General features: G+C 35.6%; 1 protein-coding gene across 10 annotated transcripts in view; it reads left to right on the top strand.

The window, feature by feature from the left end:
- The window catches only part of PTPRD (protein tyrosine phosphatase receptor type D), a 380,483-nt gene that overhangs the window by 285,779 nt on the left and 73,407 nt on the right, over positions 1 to 21,297 (top strand). For 7 of the 10 annotated variants that reach the window (XM_055699500.1, XM_055699499.1, XM_055699496.1 and 4 more), the window contains 4 exons: positions 1,721 to 1,881; positions 7,396 to 7,410; positions 9,832 to 9,944; positions 19,165 to 19,262. In XM_055699500.1, the coding sequence (XP_055555475.1) occupies positions 1,721 to 1,881; positions 7,396 to 7,410; positions 9,832 to 9,944; positions 19,165 to 19,262 (387 nt within the window). The remainder of the gene's footprint in view (positions 1 to 1,720; positions 1,882 to 7,395; positions 7,411 to 9,831; positions 9,945 to 19,164; positions 19,263 to 21,297) is intronic. The other 3 variants (XM_055699498.1, XM_055699497.1, XM_055699501.1) reach the window with 1 other exon arrangement.

The raw sequence follows: 21,297 nt of genomic DNA, 5'->3' as shown, positions 1-21,297 counted from the left end.
AGTCTTCAAAATGCTCTTTAGATAAGGTTTCTCCTTCAGGGAACACACAATTTCTCTGTTTTGTAGAATGGAAAACTTGCTTTACAAGAGGGCATGGGGAGGTCTGAATTTGTTTAACTTAGTAAAAGGGAAGCTGAGAGAACTTAGGATTAGAGTCTATAAATATGTTAAGCATGTTATCAAAGGGTAAGTAAAAAAAAAAAGATAAATTTGGCAAAGTAATGAATGAGTTTAAATCAGTCATTAATAGAGGTAGGTTGAAAATTAGAAGGAAAATCCTGTTTATTGGAGAACAGGTAGTAAATGCTGATACTGTTACCCCTCTGTATCCCTTTCCAGGAATATTTTTCTGCCTGCTCCAAAGGAAGAGGCTAAACACAAAGAATTTTTTACTGTAGCAATGAGCTTTTTTCTACTTTTTGAGAATACTGAAGCTGGGAAAAAATGTCAGTCAGCTCAGATTTTTCAGGAATGTAACATGGACACTCAAAACTGTTGTCAGACTTAGTAAAAGAGCATAATATAACTGGACATAGTTGGCATGGGTACTAGCTCTGTACCAGGTAGTGTGAATGTCTCAGCTTTGCTGGTCCTAATGCAGTCTCAAACCCAGACACTCTTTTAGCATAGAGCCCAAAACAAGGCCAAATAAAGTGTGAAAAACACACATCTCCTTTGATTAAGAGTCCTGGCTTAGGGCATCTTTCAGAATACAGTGCAACATGGTAAAAGAAAATCAACCCCTTCTCCTAGTTATCCTATTCTTTCTTAACTGGCATTCCTGATCTACTGCAGAATCAAGTTTTTAAGTCCTTTGCATGAGCTGTATTTCAAATCCTAGTTTAGTGCTGGTAGAGGCACTCCAGAAAAGACAAGAAATAAGTACAAACCATTGTCCACATCTGACTTTGCTGTAGCTCTGAGTTCTTTACGTGATCCAGATTTAGCAGGCTGGCCTCTCACCCTCTTCTATCTGTAATTTTAACTCTGCATTCAGCCATAGATCAGACATATCAGGTCAGACCAGAATAAAAAAAAAAAAAATATACTATTTTCTTATCACAGGTCTTATCCTAGGCCAGCTGGTTTTACACCATCCAGTAAGGCAAAGATTTCCAGCAGCCTCTGTTGTTTCATAACTCAAGTTCCATCCCTAAGAAAGACTTCCAGTATTTAACTTCTACAGTGGCTTCACCTGTTTAAATTCAGATTGTCTCCATCTTCTGTAAGAACACTCTGTCACAAAGTTTTTGACTGTTCAAAATGCACCCTGCTGTTGCCAAAGGTTTCATTTTCTAGGAACCTCGGACATTCAGTACCCTTTATTTTTCTTTCAGAAGTATCCTTTCATATCTTGCTGGAAGAAACAGTGTTAAGCCAATATAAGACTAAATAAAAAGCATAAAAGAGTAGCCAATATGTTATAGTCCTCCTAATATTTTCTTATTTTAAGTTTAAGTTGCGAAGTGTCCTGTCAAGGACTGTGTTACCTCATTTGTCTGCAGATCACTGCTAATACATGGAGCGCAAAATAGAGGTAGTGATAACAACATGCTGTTCACTTTACAAGTTTATATACTGCCTAACAAAGAAAAATAGAATTTTCATATTGCTATATTCATTGCATCGTTATCTTATATATATTTGTTTTAAATCTATTATTATTAATATTTTAAATGCACTGCTTTATCATTAAGTAAGATCTATTTTATTTGTATAGACCATGTATGCAACCAGCCCATACTCTGATCCTGTTGTTTCGATGGATCTTGATCCCCAACCAATTACAGATGAGGAAGAAGGCTTGATTTGGGTTGTTGGGCCAGTTCTTGCAGTGGTGTTTATCATCTGCATTGTTATTGCTATACTTCTTTATAAAAGGTAAGTTTATCTTTTAGTTTTCTTAACAGGCATGTAACTTCCTAATATATTGGCCATTTTATAACACTGTTCCACAGTATATTTTTTGTACTACTGTAGTGTCATTCCTTTGGGATATTTCCATATTTATTAATGGTTTCCAGAACACTGCAGAATTTTTAGTAGATTGACTGAAAGTTTCCAATAATTACAGGTATGTGGGTAAATTTTTCTGCTGCTGACACTCTATTAACATTTCTGCATTTAAATGTTTTTTCCATTTTGCATACATTTATGAAGAAAGTACATGCTTGCATACAAATATGTATAGAATTTGCACATTTTACTTTTAAAAACTTATTTTTAGAGGTGTAATAATAATCATTAGGCATTACATTTAGCTTGATGTTAAACGTGATTTTCATCTCCACTCAAGTAGAGTCATTACTTTTGATGGTTAGCCTCAATTTGGCAGTGTACCTGTATGAACTTTAAGCTCTGAACTGAGAGACTAGGGAAAAGTCAATAGTTGTTTTCTACTAATGTTGAAATGAGATCAAACTTCACTTACACTTCTGCCCATGGCTGGGGAATTGAAACTAGATGATCTTTTAGGTCCCTTCCAACCCAAACCATTCTATTCTATGATTTTTCACTGTCTGTGACACAGATGTATGTTTGCTATTACAGAAAGAGCTTTCCTTTGCCTTACAACTTACTAGATGAATACTGTGTATGATGCCTTAATGTATACATAGTAGCCTTTTACATTGTATATAAGTTCACAGAAGTCAAGATACTAAATCAAAACCAAACAATCAAACCCACAAATTTTATTTTAATGTTCAGATTTTGTTCCTAATACATTTTTAAAATATATTGATTAAGATCCATTGGGGAATATTTTAAAGATGCCTTGACCTCGGTGGGGGGGCACACTTGGGATAATTTCATTAAATGAAGTGTATCTTCTAAAACTAATAGGTATGATGCTATCACCTGCAAATAAATATTTAAATTCTGCTAGCCTCTATGCTCTTCCCATCCTAATTGTCTCTAGTCAAATACCTCTGCAGTTGCATATAGAGAGCTGGGTTCAGGTTTTGGAAAGGGAAATCTCTGTTCAGCAGTAAAAAAAAAAAACAGTCTAGGGTTAACCTTAGCTTTAGATTTCAAACAGCTACACATTTATAGAATGTGCTTTTGGGACTGTAATCATACAGGAGCTTAATACACAGCCTATTGCTTGCAGATATAAAAGTTTCTGTTAATGCCTACTGTCTTTGCCTATCTAATCCAATTAGCAACCAGTGAACCTCTGTTTGCGTCTGTCACTTCAAAAACTGGTTGTTAGAGATGTGCTAAAACTGAAATACTCCTTACTTCTGATTATTTTGGAGTATTAAAAGTAAAACTTCTCCCATACTACAGAACAAATCCAAACAATAGCATATAAAGCAGATGTGTAACTGCTTCTGGAAATATTGATTACATTTGTGGAACCATAATCACAATCTTCAGCTCTATTACCAAAAACATTATAGGAATATTCCACAAATGAGCAGGTAAAATTTGTTCATCAGTAGTGTGAAGAGATTGTCATTCACTGAAAATGGGGGACACATTTTCCATCTGTTATTTACTACTGGTACTAGAACTGTTCAGTGTCCATATGTATTTATTTATTTTTGTATTTTCAGCTATAAGCTGTAAATTGTTAAACTGCACTGAGCTGGCAAATTATCTCTGAGAAATTATGACTGCAGTTTTACCATTCTGTGGTCCTCTGTGAACTTTTCATTTCTATTAAAAAAGTAATATGCAATTGGATATTTTTTTCTAGAGTATCTGGATTCAAGCTGACAGCTAGAGTTTGATAGCTTTACTGTCTGTAAAGCAGGAATAACCAGACAAGACAGTAGGGAAGTTTAGCATAGGGCTCTGAGAAAACAGGGAAATTTAATTTCTTAGTTAACTCTGTTAAAGGGAATTACTGTGGCTACAGGAGTTGGACATGGTACAATAAAAAGTGGGGAAATAGGAATTTTCATGGATACAGGAAATTTTACAATTATATTTCTAGAATATGTTAGGGCATAGGTGCAACAGCTAGGATCGGGAGAGAAGAAAACAGAGGATAGAGGGTGTCTGCTTGATACATGAAAACACATGAAAAATGTTACAAAGGGGAAGATGATCTTGAAGAATGTGTAGTCAGAAGAAGATGACTGGGAAATGACCCTGTGTTTTGAATTGCAAAGTGTAGTAACTCCAATAATGGTCAGCTGTGCTTATTTCCCTTTGTCCATACAAGCCTTTATAAACAGACTTGGACTGCTAATCTCTTGATTTGCAATACTGTTACATTTTAATTTCATTCATAGAGAAAGGTTGACTGCAGTTTTTAAAATAATCATTTTAAGGGCAAAATTCTTGCCTTCCTTTAAAACAGACGCTATCACAGATATTGTGGATAATTTTAATATATCGGTGTGAAGCATATTGAACTGTCCCAAAGATTAGGGGTGCATGTTTGACCCCTTTATTATTTGTTAGTCAGTTTTTATAAAAGTTATTGCCTCTGCATTTACTCTTCTTAAAATCTGAAAGCAAAGATACTTCATAGAAATATTTTTGGATTATATATTAGAATATAGCCAAAAGGTCATTGCAGCTTGTACTTAACAATAATAGATGGGGAAAATACTGGAGTAGTGTTTGCTGTTGTCAGCTGTAGCTGCAATATAATGTCCAACACATTTGAGACTGATTAATGTACAGTGTGCAAAACAGCTCACAGATTCACAGAACCAAAGGGTCACAGCTCTGGGGATTGCCCAGTACCAGCCATGTTCAGAGCATGGCCAGCTACAACATACAGCTCAAAAGCATGGCCAGGCAAGTTTCAGTACATCCAAGAATGGAAACTCCACAACCTCTCTGTGCAACCTGTTCTAGTGTTCTCACAGAAAAAAATATATTTTTTTTTCTGAGTTGCAGTTGAATTTCCTGACTTCCCTGAGTTGATGTCTTGGCAAACGGAACTGACTTGGCCAGTGATCAGTTTGGTGTTCTCTGTCATTGCAGCAGTGATACCACCCTGCAGTCGTAGTGAAGGGAGGGAATTTTGGAGCAGATCTTTAATCTATTTGACATAAATTAAAATAATCAAATTTAGGGAACCAAGTAAATTAATTAGACATTACTTTCATTTTGGCTATATTCTTGCCCTCTAGAAAATATTTTTTTTGCTAGCTCAAACATGGAGTAAAACGTACAGCATAGTAAGATTTATAAACAACATCTCAAACAAAGGCAACCACTTACCTAGATACAGAGATGGTGCAGGCTAAGCCTCCCCTAGAGGAAATGCCTAAACATTATGAAGACTGTTTGAGTCATAGTTTGTATCTCAGGGTGGTTTTGATAGAAGCACTACCCTGCTGCAACCTACAGCTTAGGCAGACCTACAGTAAATCCTTTTGTCTCACTTTGAATGTGTGACACATGTTCAGTTACACAGAATTTAGATGGTTATGAATGTAGTTATTATATGTTAAAGACCTCTAGAAATTGTTCAATGTATCTCAGAAGCTGACAAACTACAAAGAGAGTGCACATCCCCATGAAGCATCCTTTCATCCCTTTTCCTTCACCCCACCCACACTCTAAACATGAATCTATGTGGCTATTCCTCCTGGTTTTTAAGAAATCAGAAGTTCTCTAATTTCAGCCTTTCACTGATGAAGAGCAAAATACTCCTCTAGATCTTTCTGGAATCAGGTTTGTTTGTGAAGTGGGTTTCCAGTTGTAGGGAAAAGGAATGAAAACTGTCTTGACAGACTTCTGTGTTGCTTGCTCTTATAAAGTGCAGCTTTTTGATTTGGTTCAGATGACAGGAGCCTAAGCTTGAATCTTTTGAACGTAGTGAATTTGGGCACTCTGAATCATAAAATAGTTTGTGCTGGAAGGCAGCTTTAATGGTCATCTATTCTACACCCCCTGCAAGGAGCAGGGAACATCTTTAAGTTTATCAGGTTGCTCAGAGCTCCATCCAACCTGACCTGGAATGTTTCCAGGGATAGGGCAGCTACCATCTCTCCAAGATACCTGTTCCAGCATTTCACCACACTCACTGTAAAAAATTTCTTCCTCATACCTAGTCTGAATCTACCCTTTTTTAGTTTAAAAACATTATTCCTTGTCCTGCCGCTACAGGCCCTGCTAAAAAGTCTGTGCCCATCTTTCTTATAAGCCACCTTTCAGTAATGAAAGGCTGCAATAGGGTCTCCCAAGAGCCTTCTCTTCTCCAGGCTAAACAACCCCAACTCTGTTTTAGCCTTTCCTCCTAGGGCAGGTGTTCCATCTCTCAGATCATTTTTGCGGCCCTCCTCTGGACCTGATCCATGTCTTTCCTGTACTGAGGACACCAGAGCTGTACACAGGACTCCAGATGGGGTCTCACCACTGTGAAGTAGAGAGGCAGAATCGCCTCTCTTGACCTGCTGAATCTTGAGCTGTAAGAAGAAACATGCTTCTAAGAGAAAAAACAGATGTTAAAACCCACAGAAATGAAAATGGAGGAATCTAAATTGATAATGAAGGAGTCTATAAAAACTTTTTCATAACATGTTTAATTGGTCATTGCGGACTCCAGGCTATTAAAAGTTTGTAGAACCCCTATTTACTATGAACAACAGACAGAAAGGTAGACAAACCTTGTGTTTACAGCATGTGTATAGTGGAACCTGTTGGTGAGAGATAATAAATTATTTTCACTATTTAGCTGATATTTGTAGATCATAAATCACTACAGATGTCTATATATCATGGTTGACCTCAAGTATGTGACATTACTTCTAAATCTAAAAAGGTGTGAAATACTTTGTTAGAGAATGATTTATGCATACCTTACCTTACTTTCCAGGGTACTGTTGTTTTCCCGACGTTTTATTACCTGGTTTTGTAAAATAGTTTTAAACGTTTTCTTCTTTTTTTTTTTCTTTTTTTTTTTCTTTTAATATAGTACAAATCATATTTAACCTTGTTCTTAGCTTGCCTTTCTCTTCCTCTTCCCTGTTTCTCCCCTTCCCTTTCTCCTCTGCTCTCCACTTTCATCTTCCTTCTTCTCCCTCCTCTCGTCTCTCTTCTCTCTAGAATGTAAGAGGGAGCTACATCTTAGTGAGATGCCATTTGTCAATGTCCTGTTAACATTACTTAGATAGCTTAAATTAAACACCCATTCTGCATTATCTCACTGCCTAAAATTTGAGGTGGCCCTACTTTGCAGATAATGTCTGAAAGAGATGTTTTTTCGACAGAAGAAGTCACATTAAACTTAACCTTGTGTCATCCATTTATTCTATGGTTCCCAAGCATTAAATATTTTGAACAGTGATTTCTTAATTTAGTTTAGTTATATATCTTTGCTGTAAATCAACATTTCTTACATCTTCTGTTGCTGTATTCACCATGTTTGTTGCTGGTCATCTAACATTTCACCTTTTCTCCTTTCTTTGCTGCATTAAAATGGAGCAGTAAACCTGACAGGTGAGAAGTGAAAAGTAATCATTCTTTGTTTAATCCAGAAAAGGAGAACAAAAGAGAAAAAAGAGGTTGTCCTGATAATGATCTAAGACAAAGGATCTGACAACCTAAGTAAATGTAGACAGTAACCTATTGATGTGAAGGCAACTAAAAGATTTGTTATATTGTTTACAGCACTGAAAAGTAATGTAATATATGCACCCATGTTTCACTGCGGGTTTTTTGTGTTACCACGGGGTACATTTTCAAGAGATAGCACAGGTTTATTTGTGTTTTAAAGAAGTTAAAACACTGTTTCTTTGCTATGACCAAAGCAGCTGAAAGGGAATGCGTGGTTGTGGGTCAAGTGTTAGCTGCTCTAAATCTCCATAATGCTCTATATACATAGAGTCAGTGCTGACTTACAGTTCTACAAGTGGAAATGTTACAGTGATCTCGTTTATCCTTTGTGGCTTTTTTTCCACCTGTGTCAAAACCACTGTATGATCTGAAAGAATTGTAATGTCTTGTGTAGTCTGGAAAGATACAAAAAAGCCAGAATGATCCTGAGAAGAATAAGTAATAAACCATTCTATTGTCCTATAAGTATTCAAAATATTCAGAGATAGGATTAGAAGATATTTTAGTACTTTTAGAAGATTAATATGAAGTTCTGATGCCCAGTACTGAATTGCAAGTGGAAAAAAGGTAAATTAAGCTTGTCTTTAGACAGCTCCACTGATCCCTAGACTTCAGGAGAAGGAAATATAGATAAAAAATACTCGCTAAAAGCTGCATCACACACCTTTACTTCAGAAGAAAGAACACTAGGCCACTGTGCTACTGTGGTAGGAGTTTGAAATAGTCAAACTCAAAAGTAAAAAAGGAATTTCAACCAAGTTTCTCCAAAATAATTTTAAAATAGAGTAAAACCAGATGAATCAGATTTAAAGCTTCATCGCTTCACTAAATTGTAATTAATACATATATTAAGGTATTTACTGCAAAACAGATGGAGTGTTTTTACGTCAAAACACTTCTCCCCTCCCCCTAAAATCATAGGAATAATAACTTTCAAGTAACTTTCAAATACTTCCTGTGATGATGTTGCTGTTTGGTTCTTTGCATAGTCTTTGAAATCTTGCTTGTATGCACCTTTCATGAATGCCACAAGGTGTTCGTCATTTCAAGAACAGCAAGAAATCAACTGGAGCATTTTTAAGAGGGGAACACAGGAGAATGGTAACAGATTTAACATTGCACATTGTGGGTCAATTAGGAAAAAAGAAAGGAAAAAAAAAAACGTAACAGTGGTATGTTAAAGCAAATATTGGACACCTTAAAATCATCTCACTTCTGTTTTTGCAAAGTAAAACTTTGCTGCTGTTTGCACTTTCATTTTATATTACATAAAGAATATTAACCAGTTTGCATTTTCATTCAGGACTCAGAGTACTAGTGAAGAATGATTCTACTTCAAATTAAAACATTAAATTTACATATATCTGAATTAAACTGCAGAGTGGTAGATATTCTTCGTGTAACATAGTTCTCCGTGTTTTGCAACAGGAAATTACACTCCCAAATGATGGGAGTCCATTTTACTAGAACAGTCAGACTAAGAACACACATGGAGTCTGCTTCTCGCTAGGGAAAGGGAAACATACACAAGTTTGTTTCCTTCTCCCTCCCTTCCTTCCTTCACTCCACTTGCTTTGGACAGATTCACAGAAGTACTATTATTGCAGTGAAAGTCTTAATATGATCAGAAACATTCATACAGAATCTGAGCCTTGGATGTGTAGGTGTGATCAAATGGATGAAGAATGTGTAGTGTAGCTTTTACAGAGATGAGAGGTAACAAAGCAGGATCTTACTTCCTAGAAAGTGAAAGAAATAGGTGTCTTCTGGGATAGGTGTCTTCTGTACTGTTCTCTATCGTAGAGGAAATATAAAAAAAATGCAGCTTATTTTTATAAGCAGTGCAGAGCTGTGTGTATAAATCATTAAGTATTCGATTGTAATAACTTGGTATGATCATTTTTTATTACATACTTTAGATTTGGCTACTTTTTAATAAAGATATAGCTAGCTAGCTAGCTTTTAAAATCGAGAATGTGTGATTTTTTTGTAAGTTGCATGTTATGCCTTATAAAAATTAACTATTTGGGTGTCAGGAATGATGACCTAGAGGATCAGTTTAGCGCAGAATGCAGCGATTTTCCGTATGACATTACTATACTTAGATTCATTTTCCCATTGCAAATTGTAGCTGCCCTACCCACCATGCGTAATTATTTTACCTTTGCACTGGATTGTATACTTTTTCAGAAGCAAGCTTCTTGCCTTTAAAATATAATGATTAAACACAAACACTCAAGCACCTTTATTTGTCAAACTAACACCTTGATCTTATGTTTACATGTATTCACCTTCTCCATGCAGGAAAAGGGCTGAATCTGATTCTAGAAAGAGTAGCATACCCAACAGCAAGGAGGTCCCCTCTCACCATCCCACAGACCCAGTGGAGCTGCGACGCCTTAATTTTCAAACTCCGGGTAAGAGAAAATAATACCTCACTGAGAGCTCTATGATCACAAACTGGTTAGTAATGCCGTAACAGAACAGATAGATTGTTTAACAAAATATATTTTGATGGCTTCTGAGTTTTTGCACAATTTATTCCTCTGTTAGTTTTGGAAATAATTCTGTAATTTCTTTATTTAAAGAAAATCCTGCATGAAACAAAATTAAAGTTCTGTAAAGAAGACACCAAAGTCACATATGTTGTACAGATGTGTTTTATGTGATAAAATTCCATGTTAAACCTAACAGTGTAGAAAATATTATTGGGAACTGTACCTCCCTCTCTTTATTAATAATATTCTTACAGCTACTCCTTTGTAAATAAGCTTCCCTTTTATCTACTGTATTACCAGGTAATCTGTTAACATCATTGCAAGTTTCACTACATTGCAAATGTCATTACGGAAAAGAAATGCTAACTAGAGAAATGGTCTTGTCTTTCAAATCAGGCTATATGTTAGGGTCAAAGAGGATATTAGCATGTCAGTAGTTCTGAAGATAGAAGCAACACACTTCAAAAAAGTAGTATTTACTTATTTTATTGATTAAGCGTTGTTTTCTTAAAGGTATTTGGTTTGGCAGTCAAGAAACAGCAGGAGAGAAATACTTAAAATAGTATTGATATTTTTTACCACCTTCTTGAAGAGTCATTTGGGTTTTTTTGGTTTTGGTGGGGTTTTTTTAAATTAGTTTTACTTTGATCGTGATGTATTCCAGTAGACTTGTTTTCTATTACACTATGATTGCGCATGGGATCTGATGCAAATTACTTACTGAGTCTTCCTGAGCCTTGTGTTTGTCACATTCATTATGTTAAGTACAAAAAATAATTAATTCAAGCTCATAAAGAATTAAGTACTTGAGATGTTGGGAGATGAGCTGCAAAAGCTGACATACTAAATATTACAAAAGGGTTAATTGAACTTGCAATTCTCATTTCTGACCTTCTATACAGTGGCTACATTGAGATAGTGTTGCCCCAGCAAGAGTGGATCTGCAGAGCCCCAACATCCACACTACATGTATATGGCACAGGTAGAAAGGGAGGAGTCTGGAGGTCTGAGTTTTAACCCAACCTTGCCTTTTTTTATCTGTTCCAGTATGCTGAATACTGTTTACCAGGTGCAGTGAATTAGGTGTGTTTCAGGAGTGCATCTTCGAGTTTAGTTTCATCTGAATACAGCAGTCTTGTTGAGGTGCTCTGGGACCTCTCTATAATATGAACCTAAGTGCAGTAGATGGAAATGATTGAAAGTTTTAATTCACAGTTGTGCTTCTGAGACTGCAATATTAATGTAGACTCATCCCTACTGAGCAAGGTTTCCTATGTTATCCTTAACTTTCATACGAAGTTTTAAAGGTTGTTACAGAGATAGAAGTATGCATACAAGTCTTTGAAACGTGAAAAGTTGAAAGCTATGATTCTTATGATTTAACGTATGCCTAAAACAAGTCATGATCTGTAGACAGATATATATTGAAGTAGGGTGAGTGTCTTAATAACTAGGTACATAAGCATAATTTTCTTCTATCCATATATTTAGATGTGGAGTTTTACCTATCCATTTAATAGTCATAATAAATTAAAATAAAATGTGGGCAGAAAAAAAAATACTGCCAACTCGTAACAACTTTAAATATAAATGTTATTGTGATTAATTCTAAATTTACAGTTAGAATGTAAACTTACCAAGAAATGGCAGGATTTGAGACACTTGTGGACACCGTAATTCCATCTCATTGATCTGAAAAGACCTGGACAGGGGGGAACTGTAACTTTCCTTGCAGTGTTATAGTTTATCTGGGAACCTTTCAGTTTTCTGTCAAGCACTAGTTGAGCAGTATGTCTGCAATCCATTTTTATTATGAATTATTCTTCTTTGCTGTACACCTTTTTACAAAATCGAGGATTACAATTATTATTAAAAATCTTGTTAGTACCAAAATGAAATTATGATCTTGTTTCCTGCGGTTGTACCACCTAAGACTCCTAGGCACAGGTCAGGCCATTATGTTACTCAGCATGCAACCAGATATCACACAGAAAATTCCTACCCCATGACATTTGTCTTGCTGTGTAATACTTGCTAATTAGCATGTTCTTAATATGTAATCTTAGCCCCAGTGAAGTAATGGTACAGTTCTTGTTCTAATGAAAGCAGAACCTCACTTAACTCCCATTAACTTCAGTTAAAGCTACCGTTCCATTAAAAGCCGCTGCATTTATCTTAAATATTTAGATCCTGCAGGAATGTTTATGCAACTCCACACTGCAACACACCATTAACAAACATGCAAGACAAAGCTTTTCAAGACAAATGTATAGAAACTAGAGAAAGTCTGTATATTCAAGATACCAGTTGTGTTGGTTTTATTGTTCTTTCACTCTCACGTGTGTGGTTTTTGTTTTCTGCCAGGTATCAGAAATAGGCAGTAGGGCACTGCTGTGACAAAGCAAGCAGATGAGAGAAGGGGTTGGGGCTGATGTGGTTATGTGTTGGGTTTCTTTTATTAAGACATCTGCAGTCACCCTCATACAGTGGCCTTATCTACTTTGTAAGATGTTACTATTTCTAACCATACACATAAAATAAATGACATTGGTGAATGTACTTTAACTATCAGTGTATGCCATGTCAGTACAACTGCAATAGGATATTTGACATCATTGTTACTATAATGACTTATTTATTTAGATTATGAAATTTATTTAGATTATCCATAGTTTGCCTGAGGCTTTCCAGGCACACCAGTTGCTTCCAGTGGGAGAGGAAAAAAAAACAGTTGCCAAGGATCCATAATGTGAAGAAGTGTTAGAGAAGAAAATTTAAATTACTTTGGCATGTCCAAATTACCAGTTTTCACTGGGAGAGGAGAATGAGATGCTCCTACAAAATTCTGGGTTGCCGTGAAATGTAATACTTTACAAGATTTCTAAACAGCCTCCTTCCAAAAATGTTAGCGATCATATATTGTGTAAGGACGGGTCTGATCAGATAAAAATATCTAAATAATTTGAAAGAAAAACCCTTGTTGTGGTAAATCTGAATTTCTAACCACAAGTACAAAATGTTCCTGATGCAGGTGGTTAGGTGTAACTTTTTGAAAGAAATTATGGGAAAGCCTTTTTTATCTTTGGTGATATTTAAGCAATGATTTAGGCACAGCTATTTTTTACTGTTGTAAAATTGTCTATTCAGGATGAAGATGTTGTAAAAATCCAATCTAAACTACCAGCACAGCAAACGTCTTGCTTTCTTTTCACTTTCTCTCGTCTGTTAACAAAGAATGTCATTCTTCACTACTCTAGTACTTACCTAAAGGGCTTCCTATCTTACCTTGTCCAGGAAGGATCAAATTCATCTGTTGCTTTACTCAGTAACTCCATAGATAATTTTAACATTTTTTCTTGCCATTTGGAATAGTCCACAGTTCCACATCTGAGAACAAGATCCAATGTTCATATGTGTTATCCAGAAACATACAATTGTATATATGCTCATATGCCACTGAGTGGATCACAGCTATGACAAGTTTTCTTTGAGTAAAGATGAAAATACCCAATCTCTCTGTAGCATGCAGGATTTCATTTATAAGTCTGTTATTCTTCTGGAACTGGAGTAGCTGAGGAAAAGCCAGTCACATTATTCCCATTCTACAAGTTCCTTGTGAAATACAGCGTTAAGATAATCAACCTGGTTTGCAGATTTTCGAAATCTCTATGTTACATGGGAGAGTAAAGGTAGGGAAGGGGTAATAATTAAACCAACACAAAAGGTTTCATAAAATGAGGAAGCCCAGGTTTGCATAGAGGAAAATAACTGATGTGGTTTGAGTGGGTTATGAGAGACCCAAGGCTCAGGCAGACTTCAATCAACCAATCAGCCAAAGAACTAAATTGAGTCATACCTCAAAAGTGACTGGGTTTTTTTCCCCCATTTAAGTATATGTCACACTTATAAGTAATTTGTGTAATTGGGTGCCAATTAAACAATTATTTCATTATCTTCTATAAACTAAATAAGATGCTTTGAAATACAGGAAAAATAAACAATTTTTACAGCTCTGAATTAAAGGTCGCTTTTTTTATTAGATAAATGCTCACAAAACACTGAATCCCTCAGTCCCTAAGGAAATTTCACTAACTTGTTTCCAAGATAAGGCAGAAAAAAGGGTAAAACAGATCCAGTGGAAAAAGGTGCAAATAACAAATGTGGGAAAAAAATTATGTCTGGATTTAGTCACCTGCTTTGCAAGATAGCAGGAAATTTCTTCCTTTGGTTTATCCACAGAATTTCTGTTTATGAGAATTATGACAATGCTGAAAGAAATACTGTGGTTTGTCTCCATGGCAAAGCCATACTGGAATAGCTTTCTCACAGTGAGTGATCCTACATACAGCTTTTCATGTGAACTTGACTCATCTGAAGGATTCAGGCACCTGAAGGAGGTACAGGCTTCAGAGTGCAAATGGCACTTTTCTGATATCCCACTTGGTTGCTTTCAAACCCTGAAGCAATCAGTCTGCTTAGCTGGGAGCTGGAGCTGAAAGTTCCTCAGCTTGTAAAAGTAATTTTTTTCTTTTCCTTTCCCCTGGATTTTAGCCAATAGTTTTGCAACCTGTTATTGCATTAAACAGTTTTAGATCCGTGTCTGTAAACTAGGTTTCCCCTTTTCTCAGCGTACATGGCTTTTACACCTCACTCAGAGCTGGACCTTCTGCCAAAAAGCTGCAGAGACCCTAGGGCTGCTTGGTAGAGCTGTCTTTGATGCAGAACAAGAATTGCATTAATTCCAGAATAATTAATCTAGTTTTCAAGAACATAAATTCTTCTGGAATAAAAGTGACTTCATTTTGCAATATTATATGCACATTGGTAACTATTTTAGAATAGCTAAAGCAGGCTGATATATTTCTCTAAAGCTAATCTCGTAAATTTAACTTTGTACACAAGCTGTAAGATCACTCTCTGGCTTAGCTCTAACTGTATGAAAGAGATTTTAAAGTAACTGGGTTTTTTTGTCAAATATACTAAAGGCATAGTTGCTAAATTTTCATGGATGCCAAATTCCTACTTAATTGAAGTCATCTTTCTTATTTTTCTACTTTCCATGACCAAATTTTAAATAAGTATTTCATTCTGCCTTTTTGATAAGGGTAAGTATCAGTAATAGTGACATCTGTTAACTGATTCATTCCTTTTTCTATAAAGGGACAATAGCTTAATCAACATAGATTAGTGTGTGGGAGGTTATTTGTGTTATTAAGTAAAAATGAGGACGTAATAAATTAGGTTTTTAGAATTACAGGTTACTAATTCAATGTGGACCTGAAATACAACTCATTTTGTAAAGAAATTTTCGTGAATATGATGTGTCATGTTTTCAGTTTGTCTAGATTGTCGTCTGTGTGCTAGCACTTTGTTTAAATCTAACTTCCTTCTTGTTTATTGTGGGCATTCCAACTTACAGGTCCAAATTTGTAAATAAATATGTGTTTCTTAATTATTTTTTTTAAAAGCTGTCATAAAACCCTGGCAATAAACAAAATCCTAATTTAACACACTATTAACAAGGCCAAAACACCCACTTGTTTCAGAGGGCTAAAGTAGTATACCTAAAAGGTTTAATGGTTGCTAATATACGAATCAATTCTGACCTTGCTCTCCAATTTTTGCTTAAAGTTTGTGGCACATATGGTATCCTGTGTTCCTTAGCCTTGTATTTACTACAAATTAACCAGAAGATAATTCTACACTGTAATTAAACCATACATTCTCATTTAATTCATGTTGACGGGTTATACTAGGCTGCATAAGATCAATCACATTTGGTAATCTTCTACCAAATCTGGAAATAAAAGCTTCTTATAGATACAATTTCAGCTCTGTTTTGCATGTGGTGGTTTTTAGTTTAGTTTGTTTGTTTGTTTGTTTGAGGTTTTAAGTGGTTTTATCTCCTTTTTTTAATTTATTTTAAAGAAAGTTTGAAAGCATGTTTTCAGCATGAAGTTTCTTTTGACTTTGTAGCACGTCACAGGATCTGTTGTAACTTAGCTTATATTGTCTTTAATTTTTTTGTGTTTTCATAACATATGCTGATTGATGTGGAGGTGTGTCAGTAAATAAGTGTATTATCTTGTTTGTAGCCACAAAAATAAGTGTGTTTAGCTGTATTTTGGGTGGGTTTTTTGAGTCAAGTTCCACACCTGTTGTTCACATGCAACTCAGGTTAAGCTCAGTAGGAGCTTCATGCTTTTGCATGAGATATGATAAGATCTTAAAATGTTCATTCATAGCATATTCTGTTATGATGCTTATTATGACTCACAGACTGATTAGATAACAAAAGTCTGCCAGCAGTTCTTTTGAAAAGTAGCTACTTTTATCATCTCAATAGAACACATTTTATGTATTTAAAAGATTAAAATATACCAAATGCAATTACTTTGTAAGTTAACTGCACCATATTATTTGAAGGAAGTTAGTAAGTGTTCAAGTGTAAGTACTTAAAAGGTGTTGTGGAGAAAAGGATTATATGCAGTCAAAATTTGCCAGTTTCTGAAGCAGTAAGTAGTTCCTTTTTTTCCATAGAAAAGTAAGCTTTATGTCAAGTTTCATTTTGCACAAAATGTTTAATACAAAATCTCCCCTTAGAAATGTCATGTGGCATATAAAGGAGCATATAAACAAAAGTAGTCTGAAAAAGAATGCATGTTCAGCATCTTTAAAAAAATAGTCCTTTCACTGTAAGCTAATTATTGAGATTTCTCTTCATGATGCTGGTAATTTGGTCAGGTTCATCACATGATGAGCATGAGCCAGTCTCATTCTCTTTGATTTTATGTCCTTTATGTTTACAGTAGGGTAATTGGACCTTTAGACATCTTCTGAGTTGAGTTTCCAGGCGCTGTTTTGTGCATGTCTGAAGTGCCTGTATGTGCGAGATTGATTGGTTATGATGGTCTACTGCTGTTACTAATTTGTTTCCCGTTTCCGATTGGCTTTTACTTTTTACAGCTTTGAGCAGTAATTCAGTCCCCTACGCCTCCCTGATTGGCTCTGTGTCCTCCCTCTCTAGCCAAACTACCACTCAGTCCTTATATGATAATAACTCTCTCCCACGATTCGCTCGAAAAGGTCTAAACATCTTTGTCTCTATTATTTTCTCTGTTCAAGCACTGTTTTAGATGTACATCAGTCCACCTCCATTTCTGGATCAATCTAGAGCTCTCTTGTGCCTTTTCACTCACATATTTTCCATAGGGGTGCTTGATCTGGATCAATCAGTGTAATTATTAGATGACTGTCACCCACACTCATTTTGAGAGTAGCCAAGTTGTATTAAGTGACATTTTTAAGAAAATGGGAGACAACCAAAATTTATTCAAATAAATTAGCACTAAAGGACTAATTTGTTAATTGAAATGTATAAGAAATCTTCCCATTAATATCTGAATATTCTGCTTTTTCAGTTGACTGACAGCTTGCCTTAATTTCTACTTTAAATAATGTCTTGCCATCACAGATGTGCTATGAAGGTAATAAATAAATATACATGTGTAGGGTCAGAAGAATTAGGGCCAGTGCTGCTGCACGTTATTTTGTACCATGGTATGATGTCTGAAATATCAAAGAATCAAAAGGAAAACAAGAATTTAAAAAAAAACAAAAAAAAGAAAGAAAGAAAAACGTGCTATAGTGTGACTGTGTTGTAACCACATGGTCATTTTCAGCTGCTTTTACAGGAAGTGCAAGTTAACTGTTGTAGGCATGCTCTTGAAATTCATGGTGACAAAGCAAACTGCATTGTGCAACATGGCTTCCAGCTTGAGCCCCCTTGAGTCATCACTTTTTTCCCTTTGTAATTTCAAGAGATCCTGGGGTTCACTAGCTTAACTTTTCTAGCCAGCTCTGGTTTCTTCCCACAAGCGATTGAAACCTCACTTTCATTTTAGGTATGATAGTATAAAGCATGAAGAGAAGAATGTAAGCCTTTTGGTGAAGGGTCATGAAGAATTATAGCATGAAACAAACATGTTCACAAATTTTTTCCTGGCAAATCTTCAGCTGGCAAATTGTCCTAGTTGACCCCACATCTTTTCTTTCTTTTGCCTTGCTGTCTCCATACTTCCTTCCATGCCCATCTCTATCTCTGATTCCCAGCTCTTCTTCTTATTCACTCAATATCTTCATCATGGACAAAGATGTTTACACCTGAAGTAGATTGTAGGTCCGTTTGGGGGTTGATAAATGGGGTTTCAGATTAAGCATACTTTAAGGTACTAGTGCAGTCAGCATGTGTGTCCAGCCAAACTGTACAACCCCTGCCTCTACAATCTGCTACTAGTGAAAACATTTTTGAAGTTCTGATTGTCTGATGTCCAATGTTGTCTTCAGTGACTGTTGTCTAAAAGCAACGGTGCATGTTATTCTGGTCATTCATAGTTGCATGTCAGTCACCTCAAAATTTCATTAAATCTTTTAAGTATTTCCAATTTAGTCAGAATATGTAGTCAGTCTTCTGTACCTTGATGCATTATTATTAATCCTCAAGCTATCCATTTCATTTTTTATAATTTACTTTGTAAGTTAGTTTTATGTTGGTTTGAGGTTTCTTTGTTTTTTACCATTTCCTTTGCAGGTTCAGGTGTCTCTGGTTACCTCGGTAACCTTCATTCTTCAAGTTCATTTTTTCTTGATTATGCATAAGTCACTTTGTTTTCTGTCAAAACACAATTCTTTCCCCTTTAGGGCTCTTTCAGTGTTTGTTTCTCAGCTCACCTTTCCTCATCTAATTCAATGGAGTTTCCATTTCATGCAGTGCAGGAGAATGAGTTTGAAATGACATTTAGAGTCATTACTCAAAAGCAGAGATCAACATCAGGTCTAACTGTCCCATTTTTCCATGCCTAGATAACCTCATTGACTCATATCACAGTAACTCTTTCCTCTACACTAGGAGTGTTAGCTTTGGGGATATGCTTGGTAACTTACTTTAATTTAGCTTCATAGCTCATCTATGCAGAGCATGTCCTGCTTTCAGTAACTGAACTATCTGCCTGCTTCTCTCACATGACATCTTTACTACTTACACATTTCTAGCCATTCTAACTACTGCATTTTCTGAATATTAGAGTGATGCCATCACTGTAGTTGACTTTAAATTCTGTTCATCTTTCTTGTTCAACAGGTATGGCAAGTCATCCCCCAATACCTGTCTTGGAACTTGCAGATCACATTGAAAGATTGAAAGCAAATGACAATTTGAAGTTCTCACAGGAGTATGAGGTAATTTTCCCCACTTTCTCACTATTCAAATAATTTAAAACATCATGCTTCCTGTGTCCCTAGACTTTTCTCTGATATGTACCCATGCTGATGATACCAGTTTTATAAGATATTAAAACCATGGTTAAAAAACGTTCCCTGTGTACAAATGGCTGTGTTGGTGAGGTGCCTTCTTTGCTAGTAATAATCTATTCTTTTTTTGTGAGTATTCATGTCAGGCATATTCCATGTGCACACACTTGAAGTAGCGTAGTGAATGATACAGCACTTTTTAAAATATACACAAACATCCATCTCTTCTGCAATTAAAAGATCCTTATATTATTTTTAAAATCTCCTGTGTGATGTTGACAAGACACATACAGTACAAGTTCCAAAGAAGTTACAGTCCACTGTGTTAATTTTGCAGAGATGAAAAGAATCTGCAATTGTCTGATGGCTTTCCTAGTATAAAAGTTCCAAGACAATGTATTTTCCTTCTGTCAATAATGCCACACTGATAATCTGTGAATGATGGTCTATAAGAGCATGAAAGAATTTACCTGGAAGAGAGTAGGAAACCTCCCCAAACAGTGGTACTGTGGAGAGTAACATCCTCTCATGTCAGTAATTTGTGGCTAAAGGCTCTTAGACAGCCATCCATGAAAGACAGTAAATTGTAGCTGTTTCTTGAATGCCAGTATTGTCTATGTCAAAAATCTGTGGATAAAGTATGCACTGAACCATCGTAAAAAGAATGCTTCTTTAGAGCAGTTATGGGTAGTTGTGTCAGTGATCGAAGGATTAACAGCTCCCAGAGGGATCACTGACATGGTACTTCCATTATAGTCTGTTGTGTCACTAATCCTTGCTTAAAACTCCCCAGACTTTATTAGCATGGCAGAATAAAAGCCCATGTTTCTTTCATTATTTTAAGGACTATTATATTTGAAGATTCATACAAACACTGACAGTGCAATAAAAAACACCAAAGATGACTTCCACATGTTGGTTCCATAGGAACGTGATTGCATGAGATCCTATAAATTCCCAATGTATTTTAAAAGTGTTGACGGGAAATGTTAAAAATTAGTACTAACTAGTACAATAGAGAACTAAAATTACTTATTATTTAATTGAATATTCTTTTCAGAAAGACTTTAAGACTGCTTTAAAAAATAATCTCATTAGATGTCAAAAGGAAAGTATAATCTCAAACATTCATGAAAATAAATTTATTTGAAGAGCATCTTAGGACTGCTGTTTAGTGCTGCAATCACAAAAAATGTGGGAGAATCTTCTCACATTTTGGTGTGTAAATCCTGCATTCTTAAGTACAAAGACTGTAGCATACAAAAAATAAGACAGGGAAATATATGTAACACAATGTTCACCAAAAAAATTTGGTATGAATTTGACAATCATTTCCAGTTGTACTGTGGGGAAATTCCTTGGAATATCTGTGTAGGAAGACTTTCCATGTAATAGATAAAAAGTGTCATTGCAAGCCATACAATGTAGTATAACTTCCACAAAAATAAAGAATACACTTTTACTATGTCTTAGGCATGTCATGCAGATGACATGGTTCTTACACTGTCATATAACTTAAAAGTTTTGGTATTTTACATTTCCCTTATTATTTAAATCATCAATGTCATTTTAGGAATGTAATCTTAACCATTTATAGCCAGCATTGTGAAGATACATTAAATCATTAAAGTCTTAGTATCTGTCCTTCTAGATCATTTTACCAGTCTGTGTAAAAGGCCCAGCTTTCACTTTTTTTTTTTTTTTTTTAACAAAATATACCATCTGGGGCAGAATGATCATACATTCAAGATTGAAATGTGGGCAATGGTAGATCAACATCAAGCTTCATTCACATTACTTTGCCCAAGGCAGTTCAACATCCATCTTTGCAATCCTAGCTTTAGACATACCGCTTCGTTTCCATCCAGTCCAAGGTTCATCCATTTTGAAACAGGATTTGTGAAAAGCACTGCTATTTGTTTTCATGTTCTAGTCAAGGCGGTGGACTCAAGCTGCAGTTTGA

Source organism: Falco cherrug, chromosome Z, assembly GCF_023634085.1.
Source record: "Falco cherrug isolate bFalChe1 chromosome Z, bFalChe1.pri, whole genome shotgun sequence".
Classification (NCBI taxonomy): Eukaryota; Metazoa; Chordata; class Aves; order Falconiformes; family Falconidae; genus Falco; species Falco cherrug.
This window is presented reverse-complemented; position numbering and strand designations above follow the sequence as displayed.